The following is an 11973-nucleotide window of genomic DNA, read 5'->3' on the forward strand; positions in this document are numbered from 1 at the left end:
ATGCTCTAAGGACCCAATGTGAGATGCCATCTGATCCTGCTGCCTTCTTGGTGTTCACTCTCCTGATAGATTTCCTCACATTATGCTCAGAGGTGATGACAGCATTTACTGCACTGACACTCTCTGCATACATGCTGCCATTAGTGCTTTTAGTGATGTTAGGAAACTTTCTGATGATGGTTATGTGGATTGTATCATCTGCTAGTTTCCCGATAAATCCCCCCAAAACTTCTGAAACATGTGGATTTCATCAGAGCTACACCTGAACATGTCCCAGTCTGCGCCATCTAGCGCATCCTCCAAAGCGGCCAGCATCTAACCTCCCTCTGAAGCGGAGCTCTCCGTTTCAGCTTTTGTTTATATCTAGGCATGAGAAAGATGGTGGCATGGTCTGATTTCCCAAATGGTGGTTATATGTGCCTTATAGCTTATATATTATGTGCCGTATAGCTGTCTTTGAATGAAGTTTAGCAATGGTCCAGGATCATTTCGCCCCTGGTGGGGCAGTAGTTGTGTTGGTGGAAGTTTGGCACTGCATGTTTGAGCTTGGCACTGTTAAAGTATCCCACCACAATCAACACGGCATCCTGGGGATGAGTCTGATGTTGAATGAGAGCCTCATCTAGTTCACATAAGGCAGTGTCCATGTCCGCCTGAGGTGGAATATAACTGGTACTGACTATGACTGAGGTAAATTCAGTAAGGTAAAAAGGGCAACATTTAATGGTCAGTAACTCCTGGTTTGGTGTACAGAAACGTCTGAGAAGAACAATGCTTGCACTGTAGCACCAGCTGCTGTTTACTATTAGACACATTCCACTTCTCCTTGACTTCCCTGACTACATTGTTCTGGCCATGCGATAAACAGAAGAACCCAGCTGGCTGGATGGCGTGGTTGGTACCACTGGGGTCAGCCAAGTCTTGGTGAAGCACAGGAGATTGCAGTCCCAAATGTCCCTCTGGAACTTAACCCTGGCCCTGAGGTCATCATTCTCCAGAGACTGGATATTGGTTAATAGGATGCTAGGCAGGGGAGCAGCGTGTGAGCCACTGGTCTATTCTTGATGCCAGCTCGTTTCTCTCATGGCCTTTGTTTCACCTCAGGATCTCAGATCTCACTTGACTAACATGGATCCGATGTTAAAAACAGTGGATTGTAAACAAATAGAAATAAGAGTATTTCTGTTGTAACCAATAGTAGCTGTGGTGAGGAGAAAAAGAGGTTAAAGTAAGGGAAAGTACAAAAAAAAACCCCCACGGCATTCCAACATAAGAACCACATCCAACCTTGAAGCATGGGGCTGGCAGTATCATGACTTGGGGCTGCTTTGCTGCCTCAGGTCCAGGGCAGCTTGCCATTATTTTTGGACCTTAAGTGGGTCATGCAGCAGAGACAAAAGACCCTAAGCACACAAGTAAGTCTACAGAGAAATGGAACATTTTGGAATTGCCAGAACAAAGGTCCAGACCATAACCAAGTAATGTTATGGAAAGACCTAACAAGAGCAGTTCATGCAAGGAAGCCCAACAATATCACTGAGATGAGACAGTTTTGTATGGAGGAATGGGCCAAAATTATTATTATTATTTTTTTTTTTGCAGGATTGCACACCAGTTACCAGAAATGTGTGGTAAAACTTATTGCTGCTCAAGGGGGTCACAACAGTTACTGAAAGCAAAGGTTCACATACTTTTTCTGATAAAGATTTAAACGTTGGATAATTTTGATAAACCTGAAAGCAGTCAGAACAACATTTACACAGAGAACAAAAAGCAATGAACTGCACTGCTACCATCTCCGTTCCTACACCTCATGCCAAACACCTTTGCTAAAAGACAAATCAGAAACCTTTTGGAACAATATACTCTGATCAGATGAAAAATATAGAACTCTTTGTAAATAATTCAGCTCGTCATGTTTGCAGAAAGAAGGGTTGCACGTATGAGCCCCAAAACACCACATCCACAGATGTGCAAAACGGTACTGGGTTATTACATGCCACTGAAAGAAACATGAATAGAGTGGTTTATGGGTACATACTAGAGGAGAATGTAATCTCATTGGCCAAGATGACTAACTTTAGCCAATCTCCTGACTTGAATTGAGAGTCCAGCGAAGCCCTCAAACTTTGTGGAATTGAAGATGATTTGCCGAAAGGAATGGGACAACATTGAACCACAATTATGCAAAAAGTTAAATACTTGATGTCTTGAAGTTGTAATTGTCAACAACAGCTTTGCAACAAAGTACTAAAGTTGATCATCTTTGGGGTCCAAATACATTTCCCCCTATAAGATTTTTTTTTTTTAAACATATCTTTTTATCCTCATGAATACATGCTTTTTTGTTCATATTTAGAAGTACAAAGTCAAAAGACATTGTGCATGTAAATTTGAACTGAATATACAATGTCCTTTTAAAGTATTGGAACAGCAAGGCCAATTGTATGGTTTTTGCTATAAGCTGAAGACATTTATGTTGGGGATCAAAAGATGAACATGAGATGATGGATCAGAATTTCACCTTTCATTTCTTTATATTTGCATCTAGATTTATTACACAGGAAACATGACACCCATTTGTCAAGTGATCAAAAATATTGGAATATGTGACTGACATATCTGTTGTTGCCCTGATGTGCCCTGTTAGATTGTGTAAACAAAAAGATATTCAGAGCTCTTTATTGTCTTTTTAATGTCTATGCTATTGCAAGCAAAACATATGCAACCAAAGATTAAGTGTTATGTACTTTAACACTATGCGTTCCTATACATTTGCTCACCTAAAAATTGAGTGGTCTGCCACCAAAGGTACCATGTTCTACATGCCACTAAAGGTGCCACGTTTACATTTAGTTGTTCAACACATCTAGATTTAAATATCAGAAAATAAAAGCTGAAATTCTGATCAATCATTGCATAATCATTTTTTGATCTCAAACCTAAAATGTCTTCAGTGTACAGCAAAAACGTCAGGGTTATGCATGTAACCCTGTTCCCTGAGAAGGGAATGAGACGTTGCACTTAGCATAACAGTATGGGAGCACCTTACTTGCGTGACTGGTATCTGAAGCTTGTGTAAAATCACGCCTCTACTTATAGGCCTGCCATGATCAGGTGACGTGGCAATTAAGCACGTCGCATGATATTATATTATTTATATTTATATATATATATATATATATATATATATATATATATATATATATATATATATATATATATATATATATATATATAAATAATGCAACGTCTCGTTCCCTTCTCAGGGAACAAGGTCCCTTTCAAAGGGAACTACGACGTTGCATTTAGCATAACAATATGGGAACAGGAATACCCACTCCGTCATACCGAGGGTATGACCTGACACCACGCATGAACCTCGAAGTTAGAGAATGTTTCCCCACAGAGGCTCCATCAACAGGGGCGTGGCTGGCCGAAATGGCGGCCACGTAAACCCTGATTGTAGAAGGAGCCCACCCCGCTGAGAAATGTTCTTGTAAGAACTCCAGGACTGTAGCTATTGCACAGTTCACTGGGTTGACAGTGGATCCCTGCAGATGGGAATCTCCCAAGGAGTGCCATCTCACAGGGATATTATCTCTCAGAACCATATTCGAGCTGGCCAATAATGTGCTACTAGCAGCAGACATGGACTGTCTTGGTGAACTTTTGCTAGAACTTGTGGGAGCAGAGCGATGGGGGGGAACAGCATACAGATGTGACCTCGGCCACATGTGCACCATGGCATCTGGCCCTAATTATGCGGGAGGAGTGAGAGCGAACCACAGCAGGCCATGTGTTGTCTCCTCGGAGGCAAACACATGCCATCCCTCTTGGCCAAACCTCGCCATATGGACTCCACCACTTGTGGATGGAGCCACCCTGCTCCAGATGAAGGCCGCACCAGAGACCGCGAGCTGGAGAGCTGTCCAAGACTGTGCTCCAGCCCGTGAGGGAGGTGTCTCTCATTACCATCATGCGCTAAGGAGACACCCCTAGAGTGTGACCCAAGGCTAGAAACCGGGGACACTCAAATTCTCAGAGCACGTAGGCATCGCCGCGTGACACTGATTATTCTCATAGGTTTCGTCCTTGGACGAAACCCCCAACTTCTCAGCCACCACTGAACGGTCTCCTGTGCAATAGTCCCATAAATGTCAATAGTCTCCCAAGATCCAGCTTTATCTTGCTCAGTGTTGATAGGATTGACCCTACGCATGTTGGGGATAGACACGCCCTCATCGTAATAGAATCCTTATAACTCCTAGAAAAGTTGTCATCTGCACTGGGGAAAGCATACTTTTCTGAGATTCAACCTGAGCCCCAAGCTCTTCATGTGGGCGAGAACATCATCTCAATGTTGAAGCACCAGTTCCCTGGATCGTGCTAAAATTAACCAGTCGTCCAGGTAGTTTAGTACACGGATGCCCTGGAGTCCCAATGGAGCCAGAATGACATCCATGCACTTTGTGAAGGTGCGAGGGGAAAGCTAGCAATATTTCTATGTGGAAATATGCACCTTTTAGATCTATTGCCACAAACTGAATCTGTGGCACGATAAGTTTGAGCGTCAGCATTTTGAACCTGTATGTCCGAAGAGTACGGTTCAGATGACGCAGATCTAAAATTGCCCGCATATTCCCATCTTTTTTATGGACCAGGAAATAATGGCTGTAAAAACCTCCCTCCCTTAGGGAACGGGGTACATGTTCTATGGCCCCATTGTCCAGAAGGGAACTTTCTTCCTTCGTTAACGTTGTGCTCTGGTCTGTGCTGACTACTGTGGTGAGCACACTTCTCAACCGGGGGGGGGGGGGGGGTCGAGTAGTTTCCACACTGCCCGATGGTCTTTTAGTGACTTTAACTATTACACATTCTATTGGAGGGAAAGCATCACATTTTTGTTGCCCTGTGACAGCTCGCTGACCAGAGAACACTGAAAACTTGGGACTGCCTTGGCTAGGGGAGGCCCTACAGTAGCACAGGGGGCTACCTGCACTAACAACCTCATGTCCCCTGATACGTCCCTCCACGGCCCCTCAGGACCGCTCTTCTTTGCCTGCTTGGCCTTTATGACCATTCTCAGATCAGTCCTAGTAGCAGACAGCGACTGTGGCTGCCCGGTTCCCCTGGCTGTCTGCGGGGGTTGGTGGGCTGCCATACTCGCCTTCAGTGTCTCCCTTGCACTAGTGCTGGGTGAGCTCGAGACAACAGGGAAGGTACTGGCTTTTTTGAATGCTGCCATATGTCGAGCTCACTCAGCAGGTCTGCTTGGTAGGCTTGCAACACTGTCATTGTCTGCAGTGACCCACAATCAAGACTACTACTGCATAGGCTTGCCCACCAATGCCACAGCAGCCTTATGCGGTGGTTTGAATGCAAAGCCGGCCCCCCTAATTACCTGCCGTCGATGGAGAGATATAGCTCGCAAGCGCCTCCTACACCTTCAGCATAACTAAATAGCCATGCTGTTCATTCCCCACAATGGCTGAATAATCCAACATCGTGGGGTTATAAATATGGCTTATGCATGGTTTCCCCCAGAAGCCTGATATTTTGTCATGCACTTCTGGAAGACAGGGGAGCTTCTGCAGTGTGAGGGATTTACTTTCACTGGGGAGAAAAAGGCTCATCCAGCCTTAATAATCACTTCAAGCAGCTCTTTATATGCTGCTCTCAGTTTTTAGCACATCCTTCTGGCTCCTCGGAGTCAGAGAGAATTATTACTATTATTTTTGTGTGTGTTTCCCCTTTTGGCTTTCCATAGTGGAAGGAGTCGCTGCAACGCAAGCTCCAAAATCCTGTGGAGAGCCGAACCCGGAAGATAGAGCAAGAGATAGAGCAGCGCTCGTCTCCGCCCCCTCTTCCGGATCCATAAGAGATCCCCTGAACCTGAGACAGCTAGTTGCCTCGGCAGCGGCCGGCCCAGATCCACGAAGCTCTGAAACCCAACTTGCTTCGGCTTCTGGGAAGAGCGCGAGTCGCGAGCCGAGCTGCTTAATGTAGGCATTACCATGCGCAGCCTCTCGAGGCTGCCATCGCATGCTACACTCCTAAACACTTCACCCAGAAAGTGTGCAGTACTCCCGTGATTAAACGGGAGCAAGCCATAACACTTACTGAATTCTTTCTCGCTCATTACTTCCCTCTCTTTTTCTCTAAAAAAAAAAAAAAAAAAAGGGATAGAAAAGTTCAGAGATTGAGAAAATATCGAGTAGAAATTAAGCGTTTTTGTCACACAAACAACAGACATGCAGTCTCGCTGAAGTCCATAAGGCTGGCGGCGTGGTTCACAGGTGCCATATCATGCTACGCGCTTAATTGCCACGTCACCTGATCATGGCAGGCCTATAAGTAGAGACATGATTTTACACAAGCTTCAGTTACCGGTCACGCGCAAGGCGTTCCCATACTGTTATGCTAAATGCAACATCGAAGTTCCCTTTGAAAGGGAACAAAAGAATTGGCCTTGCTGTTCCAATACTTCCACACAGGACTGTGTGCACTGTAAATATAATCAGTAACAAAAAACAAGTGTCTGAATACACATTTCTCCTCATCTTGATATGTCCCAATAATTTTACTTGTTGACTGTTATTCATATTGTGAAAGAAAACAACATTAGAAAGTGTGAGTGTTGGAGAAAACAGACCAGAGTTTCTCTCTCAATGTTCTTCAGGGAAAGACAGTTCTGCTCCAGCTGAGCCAGCTGCTGCACTACAGTATTCTGGAAGCATTCCAAATGAATAAGCCTTCATATAGAAAAATATAGCAATGAATGATTCACATGTTCGGTAAGGTAATACTTCACACATAATATTACTAAACCAAGTTCCATTAAGTTTATTAAATGTAAATGTGGGTGCAAAATAGCTGCAATAAATAATTTATAGGGAAATACAGAATTTATACAGTGGCTATAAAAAGTCTACACACCCCTGTGTGAAACTAAAATGAAACTAAGATAAATCATGTCAGAACTTTTTCCACCCTTAACATGAAATTACAATGTATACAATTAAATGAAAAACATTTATAGGGGGGAAAAAAAGAAAGCGAGAGAGAGAGAAAAAAACAAAAAAAACAAACATACAATAACCTGGTTGCATGTGCGTGCACATCCAGAAATCTGGCTAGATCATTCAAAAACTTATTTTCTTTTGGTTAAACCGTTCCTTGTTGATTTGGATATATACTTTGGGTCATTGTCATGCTGAAAGGTGAAATTCCTTTTCATCTTCAGCTTACTAGTAGACACCTGAAGGTTTTGCACTGTGGCTCAGGTGGTAGAGCGGATTGTCCACTAATCATAGTGTTGGCGGGTCGATTCCTGGCCCACGACACCACATGCCGAAATGACCTTGGGCAAAACACTGAACCCCAAGTTGCTCCCAATGGTAAGCTAGTGCCTTGCATGGCAGCTCTGCTACCATTGGTGTGTGTGTGTGTGTGTGTGTGTGTGTGTGTGTGAGAGAGAGAGAGTGAGAGAGAGAGAGAAAATGGGTGAATGAGAAACAGTGTAAAGTGATTTGTAGAACCTCTGAGGTTGTTTTTAAAAAAAAAAAAAAAAAAAAAAAAGCTATAAAAGTGCAGACCATTTACAGTAACCAATTAAAATCAACTAGTCTTTGTAGCTATTTATGATTTATTATTATAGCTTTATCTAGCCACCCTACCCCATAGCCCAGACATATAAAGAATATCAGAGATTGTTGCACATGCATAGAATAATGAGTACTTGTCAGATATTCCTGCAGCTCCTTTAATGTTGCCATTGGTCTCATGACAACCTCCCTGTTAAGTTTTTGTCTTGTCCTTTTATAAAGTTTGGATGGACAGCCTGTTCTTGATGAGGTCACTGTGGCGCTCCATTTTCTTTATTTGTTGATGTTGGCCTTTACAGTGTTCCGTTGTACATCTAATGTTTTGGAATTGTTTTGTACCTCTCTCTTGATTGATACGTTTCAACAGTGAGACCTTGTACAGGTTTTGTAAGCTCTTTGCAGACCATGGCTTCAGCAGTCAGATGAAACCAAGAAGATCTGAAGAAAATCCTACAGAAAGAGCTGATCTTTATTAGGGGTTAATCAGAATAATTTATTTGATGACAGCTGTATGATAATTACTTTTGAACATGGGATTCAATGTGATTTTCATATCCCCAGTTATATTTAAAAAAAAAAAAAAAAAAAAAAAAAAAAAAAAAAAAAAAAAAGGTACGCACACTTATGCAACCAGGTTGTTGTAAATTTATTATTCCCATTTTCCCCTAAAATTTTTGATTGTTTTTCACTTAATTTTTATGCTGTAATTTCATATTGAGGGTGGAAAAAGTTCTGACATGATCTATATTAGTTTTGGTTTTTTTCCATCACAAAAACTTGCTATTTTAACAGGGGTGTGTAGACTTCTTATATCCAATGTGTACACTCCATCTGAAAGTATTGGAACAACAAGGCCAATTTTTTTGGTTTTTGAAATACACTTAAGAAATTTGGGGTTGTGATCAAAATATAAATATGATAGAATCAGAATTTCAGCTTTCATTTCCTGATATTTACATCTTATAATATGGCACCTTTGGCAGACTACCCAATTTATTGGTGCTCAAAGGTGTTGGAACTGATGGTCTTAAAGTTAATAACACTTAATCTTAAGTAAATAAATTCTGATCTATCGTCTCATTCATCTTTTGATCTCAAAGCCAAATGTCTTCAGTGTATAGCAAAAAACAGAAGAATTGGCATTGCCAATCCAATATTTTTGGAGGAGACTGTATAATGTCAATGGGCTTTTACCTTTGATCATGCACTGTTTTTAGCAAAGAGGATACAGTTTTCTGGCAGTCAGTCAAAGATCTCAGTGACTTTGTTTCAGTCTTCTTATACCTGGACTGTAAATGGAAGTGGACCCATTTCTACTTTAATAATGTCTACTGACTTCTCTCAATTTCTGTATATGCATACATGTTCCTGGACTCATTACTTACAGAAAAGTGTTCTCTTAGTTGACCTTTAAAAGAATCAAAGGCAGCCATGACTCCAGAACTCAACTCTGCCTCAGATTGTTCATCTTCCATCAATGCTTGGGTTATTGCTTCCACACACACACACACACACACACACACACACACACACACACACAATTCCTTTCAAGATCCCTAAAGTTTATTTCTTTTTCTTACTGCAATAAAACTATTAAGTTCCTCAAACTATTAACAATGGTCTAATTTTATGATACAGACCTGCAGAAATAATCCACTGGAATTTTATAGCCATTGCATTTTAACAATCAGAAACATTATATATAATGCTTTTATTTGGTATCCATTAATGACTTTATTTAAACAGACAGGCTGCCACTTTAATTGGGTTTAAAAAGGGACAACTAAGAGTTCCTACCTTTAGCATTCTCCAGTGAGGGAGAGATGAACAGTTTTCTGGGTTTGAGTGTAGAGAATGAGAGCTGCTCCTCACTTCCATCGTCACAACACATATTCAATTCTGTTTGATAAGTATTGAAGTCAATTGTTAAAAAAAAAAAAAAAAAAAAAAAAAAAAACACAACTTAAACAATAGTTGTTTGGTTTGTCTGAAGGTATGGAGTATGAAATAACTGTATGCAAAATACCTGCCAATGGCAGTAGTCTTTTGTTTAGAGGCACAGATGGTTCTTTGTCTACAGTGTCTTCCTAATTGGAAAAAAAATCTATTAAATACTATTCCATTATTCTCCACTTTTTAAAAATAAATAAATAATTTATTCATTTTCATATGATACATTTACATGTGATTCATTTACATGTGATTCATTTTCATATTCTCCACTTTTATAGACTATTTATAATGTGTCCTTGTTAGAACATAGTGATCATTTGGAATAATATTTTTTTTCTCTTTACGTTGGCATGAAGTAATCAAAATGAGCACCAAAAAGTTTTTTTTTTCTTCAATTCCATGCAGTTGTTCTTGAAGGGCAACATGTAGTACATGTAGATTTACCATGTAGAAAAATACTAAAGTAGAACGGAATGTAAAATACCTCAATAGATCCAACAGGTTCCTCCTCTGTGAAGACAGAATCGTCAAGAAATGTCTCGTCTTGGAACCCTGCAATGGGGAGGAAGAGAGGGGCTGCGTTTGAGAGATTAGTTTCAGGAAGATTTAAAATGAAAAAAATATATTCAATTTTACTTGGTTCTCATTCCACTCCAGAGTAAGACAATACACATTTTCTCATTTCTGTGTATTTATTTTTTGAGAAAGAGAAGAGAATCTTGAATGTGCAGTAATCTCCTGTGACCGCAAGGCGCTCTAAAATGCAGTCGACTGTGAGTGAAGTCACTTCCAAATACAAAAACACACCCCATAGTTTACTCCTACCCCCAACACTGATTGGCAGGTGTCTGTACAAGGCATGGGGAAAAGCAAATGCAAAAGGATTTGCCATTCCATTTGAATACTGGCAGGCTCCATACGCCACAATGAGGAAATGGGGCAATTGCTATTTTAATATGACAAGGTCATAACTTGTAACACATGTGAAATGCAATTGCAAATAAACTTTGTGTTTCCATTTGAAATTTGGCAGAGACGGTACGTTCACGTAAACTAAAATGCAAACCGTAATACACGATTTGCATTTTCATTTGAATTATGTCAATTTATGCGTCCACAAATAGGAAATGTTTTTGAAATTATTTTGTGGACAATATTCAAAAGCAATTGCAAACTGTATTTTTTAATTACATAATTACATAATACATGTATTAATACATTACATAATATTACATAATTACATAAAACATGGTATAGATACAATACATGATGGCACTACACAAACACAACTTCTATACTGGTGCTCATTGTGTATAAACATGGTGCAGGTGCTCGTGATCACTTGACTTAAAAATGTGGGGTGCAGTGGCTGATGGGTGCAAGTACAAAGTGAAATTCCTTAGTGCTACCCAAGATGCAGCCAACTGCATCAAATTGCATTTAATGAAAGGCAGCAATTATTGACCCTTGTTCAGTTATACTTGTATAAATCACCAGCCACCATCTCCAGCCATCCATCACATCCCTGTGTCCACCTCTTCAGTCTGCTGCTACAGGTGTATCCATGGCCACATTGCCAAACTAAGGAACAGCTTGCACCCCAAAGCCATCAATCTTCTGAACCAGGCAACGGGCATACTCTTGTAGGTCTATCAATACAAAACAGCCTCCTAACAATCACAACTGGACTGGACAGTTCTCACACATACATATTAACACACCTATTCTTGCTCAGTCAATAATACAAAAATACTCTACAACAGTGTTGCTCGATCCAACATACTGATCTGACTGAGACCATACCATGTTGCTAATATTGCACAAATTTCATTTGACTACCCTGATGCATATTGCACAACATAATTGTACATTGTCACTGTATTGTATTCTTTTTTTTTTAATGATGTGCAGAAACTCTTTTTGCTTATACAATACAGTATATGTAACATAGTTGATAGCAAACTGCACAGTGAATCTCGCTGTACTTGTACAATGACAACCTTTCTTTAACAGCAGAGCTACCTCATATACACATGCGCACAAAAACAAAAATGCTGGACAGTGATCTGCCATCTGGCAGCTGTTTCCACATAGCACTTAAAAGTCTTCACTAGACATAGGGCTAGCTCAAGGGGCACATTCTCCACTGCAAGATCAGATAGACTGATAGGCTTATTAATATTCAATTAAAATTACATTTATATAGCACTTTTCACAAAGCAGCTTTAGAGAAATATACAACAGCAACAGTATTGTTGGCAGTAATGCTGGCTTTGGCCACAATGTGCCATGTGTGAGTATGTGCCAGTGATTCATATGGCCATAGTGATGGGCAGTACAACAGTTGTACCAAGCACCACTGTGGGGACCACCTTTTGCATGGATGTAAGGGACATTCTACATCTTTACAAAA

The 11973-nt window shown here is 40.6% G+C and overlaps 1 protein-coding gene across 10 annotated transcripts in view; it reads right to left on the reverse strand.

The window, feature by feature from the left end:
• The window catches only part of sycp2l (synaptonemal complex protein 2-like), a 97370-nt gene that overhangs the window by 30742 nt on the left and 54655 nt on the right, over window positions 1-11973 (reverse strand). For 9 of the 10 annotated variants that reach the window (XR_008393286.1, XR_008393285.1, XR_008393287.1 and 6 more), the window contains 6 exons: window positions 10045-10112; window positions 9634-9694; window positions 9405-9506; window positions 8993-9099; window positions 8802-8896; window positions 6656-6755 (listed from right to left, as the gene is read on the reverse strand). Coding sequence is in view for 7 of the 10 variants with exons in the window: in XM_053674706.1 (XP_053530681.1) it covers window positions 6656-6755; window positions 8802-8896; window positions 8993-9099; window positions 9405-9506; window positions 9634-9694; window positions 10045-10112 (533 nt within the window). In the remaining 3 variants the exon portion in view is untranslated. Of the gene's footprint in view, window positions 1-6655; window positions 6756-8801; window positions 8897-8992; window positions 9100-9404; window positions 9507-9633; window positions 9695-10044; window positions 10113-11973 lie in introns of those variants that run through there. The other variant, XM_053674711.1, reaches the window with a different exon arrangement.

Source organism: Ictalurus punctatus, chromosome 23 (assembly GCF_001660625.3).
Source record: "Ictalurus punctatus breed USDA103 chromosome 23, Coco_2.0, whole genome shotgun sequence".
Taxonomy (NCBI): domain Eukaryota; kingdom Metazoa; phylum Chordata; class Actinopteri; order Siluriformes; family Ictaluridae; genus Ictalurus; species Ictalurus punctatus.